The following is a 19,191-nucleotide window of genomic DNA, read 5'->3' on the forward strand; positions in this document are numbered from 1 at the left end:
GGATAGCATACAACATGGAAAAATTTCAATTCAGTCATTAGCTATTAACAACATACCTGGATCCTCCTACCCTATTCGAATGATACAGATCTTGGGTGTATTCAATTTCAGGGACTTTAAATGGGACACATCCTACACAGATGAACAATTTTAAGGAAAACATGCCTGCTTTTCTTCCCAGAGCCTAACAATTAAAATGCACATAGAATACTCAGAAGTCCAGGGCTCTTGGCCCAGCACACACCACCAGCTGTGAGCAGGAAATTGGGCTTCACATCTTACCATCTTCCCCCATGTCTCTGCCCTGACTCCATTGTATTGCTGCTGTGTAAAATGCCCTACCTTTTTTATGTGCTGTATGTTACTTCCTCCTTGGACATCTTAGAAACACACTTTGTTCATTTCTCTTATGACACTCATCACAATAGACTATGGTTGTGTTTACACAAGGTTCCTGTGCTTTAGAAGGCAATTTCTACTCATTCTTGTCTCCCCTGGGTCCAGTTAGCATGGTGTCTGCTATACTCATGCCCTCTGAATGTTCATTAGATACCATTCTAAGCAAACCAAACAGGCCTTTATTGTGTGATTTTTTTAAAATCACATATCTCAGTTATCCTTTAACACTTCAGATGTTTTAGAAAATGAGAAACAGATTTTTTCTCCCCTAAAGCCTATCAATCAGTAGGTCTCCATTCTTCCCTGTGAGTCATGTGAAGGGGAAAAAAACCCAAAAACCCAATGCTATGTTAACAGGAGCCAGAGAACTACAGATTTTCTATTTAGACCTACTATAATATTTTAATTTGTAAGTATTCATATTTTATATCACTCACTTTATAATGAAAAGTCTTCACTGTCTTATCGACAATAAAATGAACCCCCTCCCTGATTTTCTAGATAAGCCTTTGCCTGATACCCAGTGTTGAGATTACATCATTTTGCAATCATTTTGCATTGTGTATGATACCATGCAAACATAAGGATATAAACTGAATTCTAAAACATGACTGACAACAGGACCTGTAAGATTACACTTTAAGACCAAGACTAAGGTAGACAAGGGAAAACAAATACAGATGTTTCACAGATCTTTCTTAAGGGAAAAAAACCCTTCAAAACCAGCCAGCAACAGCAGGTAAAGCTTAGACAGTGTTTACTAAGTGCCCGTACATTTCACCTTAACCCTATGAGGTAATTCTGTTGTCATCTTCATTTTACAGATGAGGAAACGAGGGGAGAGGTGAAATAATTTGTCTGCAGTCACAAAAGGAATAAATAGAAGAGCTAGGGTTCAAATGGAGAAGGGAATGGCACCCCACTCTAGTCCTCTTTTGCCTTGAAAATCCCATGGATGGAGTAGCCTGGTAGGCTTCAGTCCATGGGGTCGCTGAGTCAGACACGACTCATCGACTTCACTTTCACTTTTCACTTTCATGCTTTGGAGAAGGAAATGGCAACCCACTCCAGTGTTCTTGCCTGGAGAATCCCAGGGATGGGGGAGCCTGGTGACCAACAGTCTATGGGGCCACAAAGAGTTGGACATGATTCAGCAACTAAACAACAACTACTACTCTATTTTCTACGTCAGTAAGAGAGTCAGTTGCTTTCTCGAACAAAACCCCTATTCAGTGGTATGCATATGGTTCAGTTGGAAAAATTATAGACCAATCACCATCTGACTAGAACCTTTATTATTTCAGAAATAAACATCCTGAAGTGAGGTGGTTAGAATAGTTTTTCTCTGGATTACTGCAATAAATATTTGCCGATACATCACCTCAATAATCATACACTTATTTCATTCCTAAGAACTTCCAAAAATAACTTTTCTGTATCAAAAAACTTACAAACGGAACAAGATAATGGTCTATGGAGAAGGAAAATTCTGGCGGGGGAAACTCTAATGAAGTATTTTCTCCATTACATCTTTGATTGATATAGTTCATGAAAAAAGCCTCACTTTGCCCTCCTTTTTGAATGCAAGAAATCAAAGCAAAGAGAATAACTTTCATAATCTCAAGTATAAATCAAACAGGTTTTTCTGATAAAAGCTTTCAAGCTTGAAGAAATGAGAAAGGCAAGCATGCATTCCTTTAAGCATCTCAATAAACTTGCAAAAATTTTCAGCAATTATGCACATATTGTTTGTATACTTAAAATGCAATAACATTCATGCTTTGAGTATTTTTTCCTGAGTGTTTGACGTTTTTATTTGTTCCAGGTGATTCAAAAGTAAGACTTACAACATACAGGTTACAACAGGAATCCTCCATGTGGTTAGCATTTTGAACTCTCCTAACAGTGTGAGACAATAGGAAGTCAAACATGATCCTATCTGTATTGTAAGGAGAGCCTGGAGAATCATCTGTCTTTGTTATATGCTCAATGTGTCTGGTAGGTTCAGCAGAGATACAGCCATGACTTGTTTCCAAATGACCAGACTCCCTTACTTACCCACCACCATTACCTAAGCACTGAGTATTCAAAGAAAAACTGCAGGTGACCCTTTACTTCTCTCTGGTCCCTTTACCAAATCCTTTCATCCCTTACGACATTACTTGTTAATATTCCACATTCCAAAAAGAAAATTGCAGGTACACAAGTTTGTGAACTTTCACTAAACCAAATAAATTTTAAAATAGATAAAACACTCAAATTCCTGCAAAATAAACCTTGGTTTTCACAATCATTAGAACATTTTAGAATTATTCAGACATGAGAATTGAAACTGCATGTACTATCTGGAAGAGAACTACTGAATTTATTCTCCAGGAGAAAAGCAGACCTGAAGCATCACATTACTGGAACGTTTGAAACATGATGACAAGTTCTTATCTTCTAAACTTCAACAAAAGCTGCTTGTACAAACTATTTAATGAATATCTGCCCCTATTAAACAAGCCAGATATCTGATGTATTAAGGAAGTCAGAAGCTGAGTCACTTCACTTCTTCCTGTTGCCTCCAGTTGCTAGAATACTGGCAACACGCATAAATATGTTTAATGTATCCATGTAGATTCCCAGCATCCTAGAAAAGAAATTATGTCCATTAAATATGATGTAGTTCTTATAACAATGACAAAAACTATTCCTTAATGAAGCAGAGAAAGAGCAATACTGATTGTATGTCCTAGGTATATGAAATGGAAATTTAAAAAAAGATGTCAACTAACGAAGTCCTGGGCTTCCCTGGTGGCTCAATGGTAAAGAATCTGTCTGCTAATGCAGGAGATGTGGGTTTGATCCTTGGGTCTGGAAGATTCCCTAGAGAAGGAAATGGCAACCCACTCTAGTATTCTTGCCTGGGATATCCCAGTGAGAGAGGAGCCTGGCAGGCTATAGTTGGTGGGGCTGCAAAAGAGTAGGGATACTACCTAGTGACTAAACAAAAAGGAAGTCCTAGACTAGAAAACTGTCAGGATTTTCTCTTGGCAGATTAATCTTTGTTGAAGGGCAGTTTAAAAAAAATCTTTATATTTTCTGGTACTCTGAGTATAGTTATTTTGTTAAAAAAAAAAAGAGAAGAAAACAAAGGGTGATAGACAATGAACTAATCTAAACAAGACCAAAGAAACACCTTTACAAAAATGTGTTAGACACAAGTCTGGCATTTTAAAATATAATATATTTCCTCATTGCCTCCCCGCATCACCTCCAGAGAAACTTGCTACAAATCTGTAAGCATTATAGGAACACTTAAAAAAAATCATTATATTAAGTTTTAAAGAAAAATAAGTTACTTTTAGAAATGTCATAGACACTACGAAACTCACGGAAATTACTTAAATAAAATAACTTACTTTGGTGGAGACACCAAGGAAAGGAAACACCATCATTATACAACACTTAACATCAGCTACACAGTTGAATGGAATTTTCAACTTTTAATAAAAAATTAAAAACTGAAGTGTTCTCAATTTTTAATAAAATAGGTTTTTCTATCAAAAATTAAGTCAATTATGTACACTTTCCAAAAACAACACTTGACTAATACATCTTTTGTTCACTTTTAAACTCTGTTAAATATAAACTACAAAAATAATTTACTGACAAGAGTTTTATAAGGCTAATTAACAAAAATAGGCACAATACTCTGAATCAACTGAATACACACCTAATTATCACACTTAGTTGCAATATAATCAAATGTTCTGTGTACATATAGCTTACTAAGGAGAGAGACCAGACCAAACAATAATAGCGATAAAATACTAAAATTCAACAAAGTCACTGTTGCAGGCTGAACTCAAAAGAAATGCTCAAGTCCTAACCTATGTTATCTGTGAATGTGACCTTATTTTCGGGTCTTTGTGAACGTAGTTAAGATGTGAATTAAGAAGAGGTAATACTGGAGAAGGGTGAACCTTAGTCTAATATGGCATCATTATGAGAGACATAATATGCTGGGAAAGATTGAAGGCAGGAGGAGAAGGGGATGACAGAGGATGAGGTGGTTGCATGGCATCACCGACTCAATGGACATGAGTTTGAACAAGCTCCGGGAGTTGGTGATGGACAGGGAAGCCTGGCGTGTTGCCGTCCATGGGGTTGCAAAGAGTTGGACACGACTGAGTGACTGAACTGAACTGATGAGAGAGAGAGATATAGGGAGAACATCACATGAACACAGGAGCAGAGGTCAGAGCGACAGAAGCTAAAGAATGCCAAGAATGGCTGGTCACGACAAGAAGCTAGGAGAGAGGCATGGACCAGATGCTCCCCTGGAACCCTCAGAAGGTACCAGCCCTGATGTCACACTTCTGGACTCTGGAACAGAATAAACTTCTGTTGTTGTGAATCACCCAGTTTATATACTTTGCTACAGCAGACCTTGGAAACTAATAGTCATAAAACAAAATAGGCCAAACCAACACAAACGTCCTTATGCAACAAAGAAAAGACATTCAAGGGTACTTACGAATTGATGGGATCAAATTTCTGAACTCCATACATTGGTACTACTTCTGCACGTTTGATTACTTTCTGTGTATCATACAGAAGAAACATGCTGAAAAGAACTAATCCACCATAAACTGCCACTGAGTACAGAGTGGCACCAGCCACAGTGGAAGGTGGAAGAAACATTGATCCTGAAATCAAAATGGGAAAAAAATTTTTTTGCAAGGATTTTTCTGTAACTGAGATTACTCACAGAACTTTTTCTTTGGTACACTGCACAGGTAAGGACACATCTGAGTAAGCGCACTGTCTAACTTTACATACATTTAGTTCAAAACCCATTATACTCATTCCTGCAATGGGTCACTTGCCCACATAATAGGAAGGGTCCTGCATCAGAGCAATTTTCATGTTCTCCAGACCAACTTTCTCATTTTAGATGTATTTGGTAAAATCAGTAATAATGGTTTGCCATTATGCCAGATGAGTAAATCCAGTCAAACTGGCATATATCTTTTAATCAACTTTAAAAAATGACAGTTATTACATTCTCTCCATTAGAATACCAGGGTATGTTAGATGATTTCAGGACATCAAGAACCAAATGTCAAAGCATAGTGGCTTACCTAGTGAGGACACAAAGACGACACCGAGGCCCACACCCAGGGGTGCCCCCATGTTCAGAAACTTCTCACTGGGCGCACACATGGCCACGGTGGAGAGACCTCCCACAATGCCAGCTGTGTACCATGCAGCTCTGACAAGAAGAGGCCCCCCTAATATCGTGAGAGGAGCCACCACAGCACCCATCACACCTGGAGAAAGAGCAAATAGGCACTTAAGCATTTACTACAAAACAACCAAAAGGAAAATGCTTCTAACTAACCTGTCTTTTGAACATATTAGAGCTTACTGTTAAACAATAGGAGTACAACGTCTTCTCCTTATTTAGCTAACAGTAGCCCCAAAACTCCTAAGCTAAAACTTATAACTATCCAAATTCTAAATCACAACAGTAACACCATTTCTAGCCAAATAGTCAACACTCACAAGTATAAACACTAGTCTAGATTTTTAAGTAACTTTGTCAAATTCAATGTAGCTCATTATTTGGATCTGAGTCTACCAAGTCTTTATAATAACATTCACATTTGGAAGATATGAGATGAAGAAAAGGCTCAAAATAACTTTTTTAAAAAAGCAAATGCAAACTATGTTATAAATAATTTTCTTCTTAAAAGCAGGATACTGGTATTAAAAGAAAATACTGGGATCACTGCTCTCCCATCCACTAAAGTTCTGTCCTGTAAAGGTCCATGGAAAATACCTATGGTTGAATTATCTAAGACCTAACGGGAGAGCGACTTGAAAGCCACGGTTGGGAAGTCATGCTGTCTCATATTCACCCAAACAAAGACAGCACATGAATATAAATGATGTATTTCACATTGGAAATTCATCATACTGGGTGCCCAAAGCCTAATTTCCATGTACTAACCCATGTTAAAAACATTTCAGTCTCTCTCCCTGAAAGTTTCACAGAAATACTTATAGAATTTGTCTTATTTTGTGGTAGGGAACATACATCTAAGAAGCATTTTTGTTTGCACCTGGCTGGCTCTTTACTCAACCTAGAGGCAGATACTTGCCATGGAAAATACTTTATGCAAACAAGCATGTGTCATTCCATAATTAAGGAGACTATTACAAATACCTCAAAGAATATTAAAACTGTTTCAGAATACCAGTGTTGGACAGCCTCTGCCTTGCCCACAGTAACTTTGTGTCAAGAACTATCTAAATATCAATCCAGCTAATGGTGTCACATTAGCTGTACAGAAGTACAGCTAATTAGAAGTACATTTTCAAAGATCTTTTTGATTGCTTTCTTCCCTATATTCCACTGCAAAAACCTCTGCTCTTATCTTTACCTCCTCTTTCCCTGGTGGAGATCTTCAGTTTCTTATTTTCCGAAAGATACACAGTAAGAACAATTCTCAAGTGATGTGTACTAGATCTGAAATCCTCCTGGTATTAGACAAAATACATAAAAAGAAACCTCTGCCTATCTAGGCTATTACCAGAGACTAGTGTAACACTGCGGCTGTCCACGGTCTTAGTATCAGAAACATTAATTTCTCAGAATGGAGCTCTGGCAATAATACAACCAGGAATAAGTGCAGGAAACTCGAAGTGTTTAGTAGACATAAGGCTTAATTAAATTGTGCGTGTATCATTTACGACTGTGAAGAGCCACCAAAAAAGGTAGTATTTTAGACTATTCAATAACAATTTTAAAACAACATACCAGAATGTAGTAACCAAGCAAGGTGCTTTGGGCCTGGACTCTGCTCATATGATATTGACTGTACCAGAATTCCAGCTCCAATCATGGCCGCAAAGGTTGCACCAATGGTCTGAAAGACATGTATTACTAAAAAAAACTGATCCTTACACAACAACAAAGTAGAACCCACACGTTCCAAGTTCAGTTAGTCCTTCCAATAGACTATGCTTAAAAAGATGAAGAATAATAAACAGAATCCTTTATTTTTTTAGCACATTAAAAGGCCTTGTGCTTACTTCAGTTTGATCAAATTAGCAAGAGCGCCCCCTACTGTCATACATAAAGTTTTGCAGACAACTTTAACTAAATAAGTTTTTATTCTGGGCTTCCCTGGTGGTCCAGTGGTTAGGAATCCACCCTGCAATGCTAGGGGACACCTATTTGATCCCTGGACCGGGAGTATTCCACATGCCACGAGGTAACTAGGCCTGTGCACCACAACTGCTGTGCCTGTGTTCTAGGGCCCAGGAGCCACAACCACTGAACCCACATGCCTAGAGCCTGTGCTCCAGAACAAGAAAAGCCATAGCAATGAGAGGTCACACACCACAACTGGAGAGTGGGCTCCATGCCGCAATTAGAGAGCCATGCAACTAGAGAGCCCATGGGCAGCAACGAGGACCCACCACAGTCAAATAAATAAATATGTAAAAATAAATCTTTAAAAAATTTTATTCTTGTTAGACAGAGGTGCAACAAAACCACTTTAAAAATCCCAGAACAATTATTTTAGATTTTATTTATTTTGGCATAGCACTAACATTAAAAACAGTTAGTCATGATATACCAATTAGAACATATATGGCACACTGCCTTAAACTCTATTCTCTAAATGAAAACTTGAAAAATATGAGCACATAAAAAAGGTGAGAAATAAAGAGTCTTGGTTTCTATCCTCCCAGTTTTTTGGCTGAATTGGCCCTCATCCCTCTTCTTTGCCTATGTTAGATTTCCACTGTTATAATTTATACAGTCTGTGGGCACAAGAAAGAAATGTTTGTAATGCAAGAAAGACGATAATCTTCAGGAAATTTAAGGCAGAAACTGCACACCTGCAGCCCTTTGGCAAGATTAGGCAGCAGACATTTTGTCTGGCCAACTATTCAAACAAACAAAAGTGAACTCATCTAGCTGGGAAGGCTTTCTCTAGATGCCAATAATCCTGTGTAACATACCAGGCCTGCCTCCCTCATCTGCCTTATCTGTCTGAACCAAGGACACCTGAATGGTCAACCCCTGTGGTAAACTACAGGTAAACGTAACAGCTATTTTTGCTGAGAATGGGAAAGCTTTCACTGATAATACAGAATAGCACACTGGATTCTACCCCAACATCTTCCAATGGAGAAACAACTACTAAAAGTTACTTCGTGGACCTCTGCATTTTCAGGATATTTTAACACAATTGTGTATTTTTCTTTTAAAATCCTTCATGACACAGGTCCATTTTTTGCCTTTTACCTTCCCATACTCTACACTTCAGCTACACTGAACTGGTATACTGCAAACATATCCCAGTTTCATGCCTCTTTAATTCTGTTTATTAGGCCAAAAAATACCTCTCTTCCTATCTGGCTGACATATTCAAGGATTACTTCCTTGAGAAAGTTTTCTTAGTAGGTACCATGGCTGTTATAAAGTGTCAGATGTCTCTACTGTTTCAAAAGCACAAACTTTGTACTTGGTACTTTGACATCGTGTGTATGCCTGTCACCTTCCAAAGGCTTCTTCTTCTCTTTAGCGTGTCTGGCTTTCTAAACTATTTTACTTAAGCAGCCCTAACAGCAGGTGAGAAAATGGTTCAAGCATAAAACTTCCTTGATGTCTTATTTTAGGGGTTAAACTCTTTTGTACATTTTAATCTTTCATGTTTGCTTTATTATAAAAGCACTGCTTTAAACTGTTTACTTCATTAAAACTGACATACTTGATGAGAATGCAACAAGCCGATTCTGTGCCTTCAATAACCTCGAGGCTGGGAGATCCTTACACCCATCTGAGAAGCAAGACCCTAATGCTCAAGTGTCCAAATGGCTATATAACTGCAAATGGTTCTCCTTTTGGAAAGTACAGTATAGTGGAAATACTACAGATTTGAGAAGCAAGACCCTAATGCTCAAGCGTCCAAATGGCTATATAACTGCAAATGGTTCTCCTTTTGGAAAGTACAGTATAGTGGAAATACTACAGATTTGGAAGTCATGGGCATCTGAGTTGCCAAGAGAAGAATGGAAAGAATCAGTGGGAATTTGCCATGAGAAGTCTGTAAGTATATTAGATAAACTTTCCCATCTCCCCTTCCTTTCCAGTCTCACACTACTGCTTTAGTTTGTGCTCTCATCATCCCTCGTTTCAGACCTCAGAGACACACAGCTGGTACACTTGCTTCTCATCTCTTCCACATTAGCTCTTAAAGCTCAAATACACATCATACTTTTGCTGTTCCAGCATCTGCAATGGCCTCTGTTAGGCAATCTCCTTAGCTCGGCAATCAAACACATCCTTTCTAATTGTGTCTTCTTTATACTCCAGACCTCAAATACTCAAACTTCACTTGAATGGGATTATAAAGTCACTTGTAGTGACTACCTTCTCTCCTCTATCCAAACTGTTCTACAAAACTGGACTACTCTGTCCTCTGCAATGAAACTCTCATTGAATATAAAGCCTTATACAGGTTCAAGGAGAATTCAGAGTAACAGTAACAGTATTATTCTACTCTTAAAAGTATAGAGTGCTTGGGTTTTTGTGACAGCTGTTTTCCTTGATCTCTAAGATGGATTTTCATCTGCCTTATTTTTTAGTGAACTCCTACAAAATAGAGCTGTTTTAAATCTGCTACTAGATAAGTAGGATGTTCCCTGTAAGTTTAAGTTCCAACACCTTTATTGCTACTAAAATACATGTTCAACATGGAATAATACCTGCCTTGCCTAAGAATGGATATCCTACTTTGTTTCAGCTGCACCAACAATTCATACATTACCTGAATAAAAACATATTTAACATAGTAAGGTATTCTTTCCACTTAATACCCCTCCTCCAATAGTTTTCATTTAATCTTTTGCTATTTAGTGGGAAAGGAAAACAAAAACAAGCCGACTTACTATCCAAGAGCCTCTCATCATGAAGTTCATGAGAGCAGGAGTTCTGCTCACTGCCACGGCAGACAAAGCTGTTAAGCCAATACTTCCTGCTAAGTACATGTAAGTGGAATGAATTCTATCCTTCACATACTGAGGCCAAATTCTGTAAGAAACACAACATGATTAATTTACAGGATTATGAATGTGAATCTTGGTTGAATCATTTACTGGCTGGGAGACCTGGATAATTTAGAGCATTTTATTGCTCTAAATTTTATTCCATTATCAAGGAAATAACGATGTATGTTGGAGTCACGATGAAAAGTAACAAAATACATATAAGCACTTGGCACATATACAAAACAACACATTTTCTCCTTGCTTAAACACATATAACCGTGGTAAAGATTTCTATTTCCTTTGAATAAATAGGTGCCAAGGAAACAGATTGTTTTTATTCATGTGTATCTCCACACAGTTGGAACACTGGACATAAAAGACTGCAAAAGTGGCAAAAGATAAAGATGAGAAGAAAACTGGAAACTTTAAGGCTAGAATTGTTTGGGAACATTTACTTACACAGCTTTTTCAATAGCTCCGATCTCATTAGACATTCCCAATCCATAGTAGCACAAAGCGCCAAGACCAACTGCAGCCCCTCCAGCAATAAACCATCTTCCCATCTGATCAACTGCAGAACACAGGAGGAGATGCACATTAATACTGTTGTCTTGACTAAAATGATCAGACTTAATTAATCTGTAATTTCACTCTAACAAAATTTGAGGACGCAGTGTTACCTGCAGATGCAGGGGTACTCCTGTGATACACGCTACTTTATTCATAAGAGATGTATATTCTCATGGCACTCTTAGAAAGTAAAGATGAGAACATGTTCAGTCAAATGTTATACAGTGCTACTAACAAAGATGATCAAGAAAAAGAGAACCAAAGAAAAATGTAATTAATGTTTATGCAGCTGAATCAAGGGAGAGGGTGGTCTTGTTTTCAAGAGTACTGAGAAAGAAACAATTTATCAACTCTTAACTGGACGGTGATATTCACAAAGAGCCTCTTACTCCCTTTAGTCAAAGTCTGCTAAGAATGTTACTATGCGCTGGGATGACTCATATAATTAGGTTTCTAGGGCCAACTGACCAATAGAAATGCCCTAAGGAATGTCAAGTAGGGCTCTCTCTCTCATTTGCATACAGATGGTCCCCAACTTAAGATTTTTCAACTTTACAAAGATGCAAAAACAATATGCATTCAAGTAGAAACTGCACTTTAAATTTTTAATCTTGATCTTTTCCTGGGTTACTGATAGGCAATATGATAGTTTCATGTGATGCAGGGCAGTGATAGTAAGCCACAGAGCCCAGTCAGCCAGTTGATTGTGCGGGTAAACAACCAGTATGCTTATAACCATTCTGTACTCACCCAACAAGTCTGGTTTTCACCTTCAGGATTCAACAAATCACAGGAAGGAGTCAACATTTTATAAAATAGTTTTGCCCAACTTTAGGCAAATGTTATGTATTCTCAACACATTTAAGGTAGGCTACAATAAGCTATGATATTAGGAAGATTAGGTATATTAAGTGTATCCTGAACTTTAGAACATCCTCAACTTATGATGGGTTTATCAAGATGTAACCCCATTTTAAGTTAGGGAAGATAGGTATTAACCTTTTGAAAGGGTGTTAAGTAGTGTTCTTTGACTTTGGGTAGATGACCATTCAAGATTCTGAGGTTGCAAAGCTGAAAGCCAAACTGTGAACTAAGCTGACTTCATTAAGGTATTGCTTCCTGAGAGGCCCTAAATGGGCCCTTCTTGAACAACCAGGCTTTCACTAACACCTATGTTTTGGTGATTTACTCTTGGCCTGAAACATATACAAATATTATGTCTGAGTAAGAGTCTACACAACTTCAAATGAACTTCATTAACAGATTATAACTTTCAGATTATAGCATACTAACTAATAATCCTTTAAAAAAATGGTGAAAGTAAAATTTTTTTCTGGAAGAAATCTGACGGAATCACTGAGCCCAGAGCCAAGTAGCAATCTTTCCAGGGTCATCAGATCCCTGAGAATGACTGCCCTTCTCACAAGATGCACATATATACAAGTTTGCATACATTTTAAGGAGGTTGTTCATGGGCCTCTTAAGAGTTTACTAAAGGTTGCCACTTACTTTTAAATATTTTTTCCACTGATGGTTCCAAAGCTGCCTCCTTGAGTTCTTGGGTTGTTTTTCCACGTCGAATCCCAATTCTTGTCTTGGTGGCATATTCCTGACATAAATGAAAACAAAGACACATACCACCCACATAAAAGAATGTTAACAATAAAACAGAGGATCTCAACACTCTAGATAACTCGGTAAAAAGTAACCTGATACTTTCTATGCATGTAACTTCACTATGAATGAAGGTTAGCCCATCTTTAAAAAATTAAATGTAGACCCTACCTGTACTCTAGCTTTGAAGTGATTCACTAATTCATTACAATCTAACTTCTGAGTTCAAGTTTCAGAATTACTCATTTCATAAACTTATGAATTTTATTTGTATCTCTAGACTTATCATTTTAAACACTAACTTTTAAAAGATATGCATTCAGTAACTATTAACTACATTTCTCTTCTGGGAAATGGGCTCAGTTCTTCCCTCAACACAAAGCCAAAAGGAGAGAGGACTTCTACCTGTATTTCAGCTTTTTCAACAGTGAAGCAGTTAATTTAAGAAGAAAAAAGTTGTCTTTTAGCTTCTGTACATTTCCGTCTACCTCACATTTTAAAATTTATACTCCTAATCTGAATGCTAGAGCAGAAATCTAGTATAAAAAGGAAATGGGTTTCTCTCTAACCTGACAGATTTTATTTTACCACTCTCTAAGCAAGAGCTGAAATGACATGCTTAGCAACTGACCAGCTGGTAATATTCCAAGGTCTTAAGCTTTTGACAAAAGGATCCATGATTTCTTTGTTGAACCACAATTTCTTTGTTTATTTGTTGAGAATACAGCTCTCAATCCTTCACAAATTACTCTAAATTCTCTGAATGAGAAACTCCAAGAGCTGTAAGTAAAGGAGAAGTTACAGGAGTTCTTTTTCATATGTGATAAGGATGGAACAGAATGATAAGAAACCAACAGGGAGAAAGTGCTGATTTGGGGCTTTTTCAGGGCTGTTGCAGTTAATCACTAATGATAAGAGTAGGGAGCTTCATGCTTTGTCAAAAAAAAAAAGGTCCCAGGAGCATAGAGAGAGACAATATAAAAATATTATCTTTACCCTGCTGGGTGTTAAAAGCCATTGATTCTTGGTGATGGAATTCTTCACAACAGGGGAGGCCTTGGTGAAAGTTGGGTGGAAAACCCTGGAAGGTAGTGCTCGGAGACACACAAGTCTTGCGGCCAGCATGGTGGTGCACCAGGTTTACCAAGCAGATCTGAAATGCTAGAGACAGACAAAAAATAACCCATTAACCAACTGAAGGAAGGACGTATAAGAGATAAAAGTCAGTCACTTCCTAGTGGAAAAGATCAAGTAAAGTAACGTTTTAAAACAATAATAATAAATACTCTGCTTGTCTCTTGTTAGTTCAAGAAATCCATCCCACAAAAAGTTTGAGATAGATCACCAAAATGGGCTTAAATCTCAACCGGAACAGTAACAAGAGAAATAACTTGGTTGAGTTATGTGGCTAATAGAGTATTAAAAGGGTGTGTGATGGATTTTATAAACGTGGTTTTGGCTGAAGATTTTTATCAGTATTCAGTGGGAAATTTTAAAAGAGGGCTAATAATAACTTTGAGCAGAGGAAATAATGTCATCCAAACAAGAAATGATTAACTCTTCAAAGTCATATTACTTTTCAAGGCTATAAAAAACATCAGTGGAAACCAAACATGCCAAGTGTTGTTGTTTAGTTGGTTAAGTCCGAGGGACTCTTTTCAACCCCATGGACTGCAGCATGCTAGGCTCCTCTGTCCTGGATTTCCCAGGCAAGAATACTGGAGTAGGCTGCCATATCCTTCTCCAGAGTATCCTCCCCACCCAGAGACTGAACCTGAGGTTCCTGCACTGGTAGGCAGATACTTCATCACTGAGCCACCTGGGAAGCCCATGCTAAGTATTACTTCCCTTCAAAACAAAACATGAAAATATTCAAGGTATTGAAACCACCTGGGATATATCTTAAAAATGTAGATTTCTAGGTCTAACTCCTGTTCTAATGATTTAACCCCAAGAAGAAAGATACAAGTTATATGTATTTTAACAGGCACCTCAAAAGCTAAGAATCCTTGCTTTTAAATATCTAAGTGTATTTCCAGATCTGTCACGGGATCTGCGAGGTGCACAACACTGACAAATATCCTTTGGGAAAATACCATGTCATTCTAGCACTTTCACGCCATTACATCATCTCAGCCTAAAGCTGCTGTGCATCTTAGTTCTCAACACACCTACAGAGGAACGCCAGTTCAGCAGCCTCCAAGGTGGGAATTCTGCTTCTACCGTAAGAAAAAAGAGGCCTCGTGCATAGGTTTGTTCTCTGAAACTCAGGTGCCTTAGCTACAGAATGGATGATGCTACCGAGCCCTTACGCTTCCGTGCACATTCATGAGCTCAGGCGCTTGGTCCTCAGAGAAAGTTCACCTTTATCACAAGACTCGGATGAGAGCCAGGCAGCAAAACTCGCACCACTCTACAACACACCCGACTCGGCATCCCCTTATCTACTAGGGCGGCGGCTAGGCCGCCCGGCCGCGGAGATGAATCAGCACCTCGCTGCCCAAGAAGAGGGCAGAAAGGACGAGCCCCTGCCCGCCTACCCCAGGTCCCGCAGCCGCCGCCCCCTCCACAGGGTCACCTGCAGGAGAAAACTGACGGACCGCCAGGCCGTGACGCAGTCTGCAGCGCCGCAGCCTCCGACCTTCCCCACACGTCGGCAGCGGCCCCAGAGGGCCGACAGTCAGTAGTACAGAGTATCGCGGTACCGGTTGGCCCGGGGGAGCCGTACCTCAGTCCCTGGACACCTCAAGCGAGCAGTTCCCCTTCCGGGCCGGTGAACCTCAAGCACCCGAACCTCCCGCTCCCTCCGCCCACCTCTTACTGACTGTGCGCGCAGTCTCTTTAGCTCACTGCGTGACGCAACATCCGGAGAAGCCGCAAACACTATGACGGACAGCCAATCATGAGTGGAGCCCTAACGGAAGGGTGGGCATAGTAGAAAGGCGGGGTTCCGAGTTGGGGGCGGGGCCAGTGGAGCACGGTTGAGAGCGTCACAGTCAACGTCCATTGTGAGTGTGGCAGAGAAGGTATTTTTGGCCGTCTTTGCTGAAGACAACGGAACGTTCTTTCGTTCTTGTCTCAACGGCAGGGATTACAAAAATTATTTTAAAATTGCAAGGTGATAATATGAGAACTAAAAATTATTCTTTCGCCCCGTTTCTTTCTTCTTGTTGCCTTTTTGCGCCTTCTCAAGAACGTATTGCGAGATAGCGTGCCAAATTGGGAGTTTCAGACCGGAATCAACCGGTTTCTTTGGTAAGATGTGAAATCTACAAAAGAGTGTGAGTCACACAAGGTCGGAGAGCCAACAGGCAGATTTTTAGAAGTTTATTTCATTGTTTTGTGACTTACCCGCGACATATGTTCAAGGTTCAGCGAATAATAGGTTGATACAACAGGCTCTGCCTCTTACCCAGGGTTGTTCTGAGAACTGCTCCTATTCAGATAATTTGTAAATTGAAAAAGCTTTTTTTGGTTACGCGAGGAAGACTTTTTTCTCCTATCTTATTTACTTATTAAATATTTACTGAGGCTAACTTTGTACCAAGCTCTGTACTAAGGATACATACAAATAAAAGATAACGTTATACCGTTGTTTTGGCAAAACAAAGATACTGTGGCATTTACTCTGGTGGAGACGAAAAATTGACAAAATATTTGTTAGTGATAAGTACTAAAAAGAAAAATAAAGCTATGTAAAACACTAGAGGGGCGGTATTTCAATAAAGGTGATTAACAACATGTAAGATTCATGAACCTTGTCTAAGCTATTGTTAATTGTGATTTATGATAATCCTCTAACCATGTAAATCTTGACACAAAGATTGGCGTTTTATGTGGGTAATAAAACTGGCAGCTCACACACCGTTCTTGTTTCTTTACTCTGAAAATGGCAGGAAAATACTGTAGAGAAATCTGTCACTTGAGATTGTGAACAGATCATGATTAAGCTTACTTTAGGCTAGTTTGTTTCCACAGATGTTAAGTGTTTTAAGGAAGGCAAGTTACCTTGTCACATCACTGGGAAGATATGCTTAGTGTGGAGTGGGAGAGGTTTCATTGACTTAGAAACCAGTTAGGAATCTACTGCAATTGTTTAAGCAAAAAGTGACCCAACGTTGGAATTAAGGCAGTAGAGCGACAGAAAGGGGGTTTATGACAGAGGTAAAAGAATAAGGAGGAATTTACATGTTTTAATGACTGATTGAATGTAGCTGATAAGAATGAGGGAGGCACTCAACATAATCCGTCTGTACTGAATGGAGTGAGATCGGCTGGATAATTGCACCATTAATTGAGAGGTAGGATACAGGAAGAGCTACAAATGTGGGGGATGTAGATAAAACTCAGTATGAAGTGTTCCATTTTAAGTTCTCTGATTCTAAGACCTTGGTGCTGTAGGACAGGTAACAGGAAGAGTCATTAATCACTAATCCTAATGTAGGTACACTGTGCTCAGCGTGTCCCACTCTTTGCAGCCCCATAGACTGTAGCCTGCCAGACTCCTCTGTCCATGGACTTTTCCGGGCAAGACTTGGAGCGGGTTGCCGTTCATCTGTTGATGGAGGGGTCCATACTTTGGCAATTGTAAGTAATGCTGCTATGAACACTGGGGTGTATGTATCTTTTCAAATCAGCGTTTCTGTTTTTTTTTGTTTTTCAAATCTTCCAAGGAGTGAAAATTCTGGGTCATATAGTAGTCCTTTGTTAGTTTTTTTGAGAAACCTCCATTCTGTTTTCCACAGTGGCTACACCAGTTTCCATTCCCACCAACAGTATGAGAGTTCACTTTTTCCCCACATCCTTGCCAACATCTGTTGTTTGTCTTCTTTTTAGTGATAGACACTCTGACGGGTGGGAGGTGACATCTCATTGTGGGTTTGATTTTGCCTTTCCCTGATGATTAGCAATGTTGAGCATCTTTTCAGGTGCCTATTGGCCATCTGCAGTTCCTCTGGAAAAATGGGGAAACTGGGCAGCTACATGTAAAAGAATTAAATTAGAACATTCTCTAACACCATACACAAAAATGAACTCAAAATGGATTAAAGACCTAAATATAAGACTACTAGATACTAGAGGAAAACAGGCAGAACACCATTTGACATAAATCACAGTAATATTTTTTGGATTTATCTCCTAAAGTAAAGGAAACAAAAGCAAAAATATTAAAGTGGGACCTAATTAAACTTAAAAGCTTTTGCATAGTAAAGGAAACTATGGACAAAACAGGTAACTTAATGTATGTGTGGTGTGTGTTAGTCGCTCAGTAGTGTCCAGCTCTTTATGACCCCATGGACTGTAGCCCACCAGGCCCTTCCTTTGTCAGTGGAATTCTCCAGGCAAGAATACTGGAGTGGGTTGCCATTCAGGGGATCTTCCCGACCCAGGGATTGAACCTGGGTCTCCTGCATTGCAGGCAGATTCTTTACCATCTGAGCCACCAGGGAAGCCCTAACTTACTCAAAGGGAAAAAATATATGCAAATGATGCAAGGGATTAATACTCAACATATATAAACAGCTCATACAACTCAACATCAAAAACAAAACAAAAACAGCAACACAATTAAAAAATGGGCAGAAGAACTGAATAATGTGGATGTTCTAATCCACATGGGACCCAGGAGAGGAGAAAATGGTTTGAACTCCAAGGTTGATGATGGGTTCTAAATCTGGGCTGGCAAATTATCAAACTATCCTGAGCTACCCAGAATGGAATAAACTAAACGATCTGCTTTAGACTGACTGAGGACTCAAAAGCAACATTGATGCCAGACTAAGGGAAAATGTAGCTCATTTTCGTTCTCATTTTACTGCCAACTTTTCAGTGTCTACCTCACACAGAGATGCAACCAAATACTATATATGGGTCAAAGGGGAAGACCATTAATGGAATAGTATCCATGGAGGCGCAGAATATTGGAGAAATCCTGAGAATTTGTCTCATACTTCCTGATCAGATTGTAAGGAGTAAACTAAGATCCAGAAATGATCGTAAGCTTAAGAAAACCTAACAAGATAATGGTGGATCTGGGTCTACAATGTACATTCCCAAATGAACGTAAAAACTGGTTCTAAAGGGGTGAAAAAATCTTTATACACGAACGGACTTTAGAGATATTGTGGGTTTGATTCTGGGCTACAACATAAACTGTCTCATTAAAGCGAGTTGCACAAATATTTTGATTTCCCAATGCATGTAAAAGTTATGTTTACGCTATGCTGTACTCTATTAAGTGTGCAATAATAGCATTATGTCTGAAAAAACAATTATATATCTTAATTAAAAAATGTTTTATTGCTAAAAAATACAAACCATCATCTGAGTCTTCAGTCATACTAGTAACATCAAAGTTCACTGATCACAGATCACCATAACAAATACAATATTACTGAAAAAATTGGAAATGTTCTGAGAATTACCAAAATGTGTCATACACACAAAATAAACAAATGCCATTGGAAAAATGGCACTGATAGACTTGCTCACTGCAAGGTTGCCACAGACCTTCAATTTTTAAAAGATGTAGTATAGCTTCAAAGTGCAGTA

At 38.9% G+C, this 19,191-nt stretch overlaps 1 protein-coding gene and 1 long non-coding RNA gene across 6 annotated transcripts; one reads left to right on the forward strand and one right to left on the reverse strand.

Annotated features, from left to right (window-relative positions):
• Positions 1–1,671: 1,671 nt before the first annotated feature.
• GHITM (growth hormone inducible transmembrane protein) lies at positions 1,672–15,487 on the reverse strand. Of its 5 annotated transcripts, none has more exons than XM_081563514.1 (9): positions 15,454–15,487; positions 13,636–13,800; positions 12,535–12,634; positions 10,915–11,026; positions 10,357–10,498; positions 7,211–7,319; positions 5,529–5,717; positions 4,922–5,093; positions 1,672–3,031 (listed from the first exon to the last, which is right to left on the reverse strand). In XM_081563514.1, exons 2-9 carry the CDS (start codon positions 13,762–13,764, stop codon positions 2,947–2,949), a joined length of 1,038 nt encoding a protein of 345 aa, XP_081419640.1. In that variant the 5' UTR covers positions 13,765–13,800; positions 15,454–15,487; the 3' UTR covers positions 1,672–2,946. The 5 variants fall into 5 exon arrangements, with proteins under 5 accessions (XP_081419640.1, XP_081419637.1, XP_081419641.1 ...); XM_081563511.1 differs by having other exon boundaries at positions 15,368–15,461; XM_081563515.1 differs by having other exon boundaries at positions 15,345–15,461.
• A 121-nt stretch (positions 15,488–15,608) lies between these two features.
• LOC145535107 (uncharacterized) lies at positions 15,609–18,196 on the forward strand. The gene is made up of 2 exons (XR_014075274.1): positions 15,609–15,757; positions 17,118–18,196. It is a non-coding gene; the product is annotated as an uncharacterized LOC145535107 (long non-coding RNA).
• Positions 18,197–19,191: the final 995 nt, after the last annotated feature.

This window comes from Giraffa tippelskirchi, chromosome 2 (genome assembly GCF_054371585.1).
Source record: "Giraffa tippelskirchi isolate mGirTip1 chromosome 2, T2T-mGirTip1v1.2.pri, whole genome shotgun sequence".
NCBI classification, from domain to species: Eukaryota; Metazoa; Chordata; class Mammalia; order Artiodactyla; family Giraffidae; genus Giraffa; species Giraffa tippelskirchi.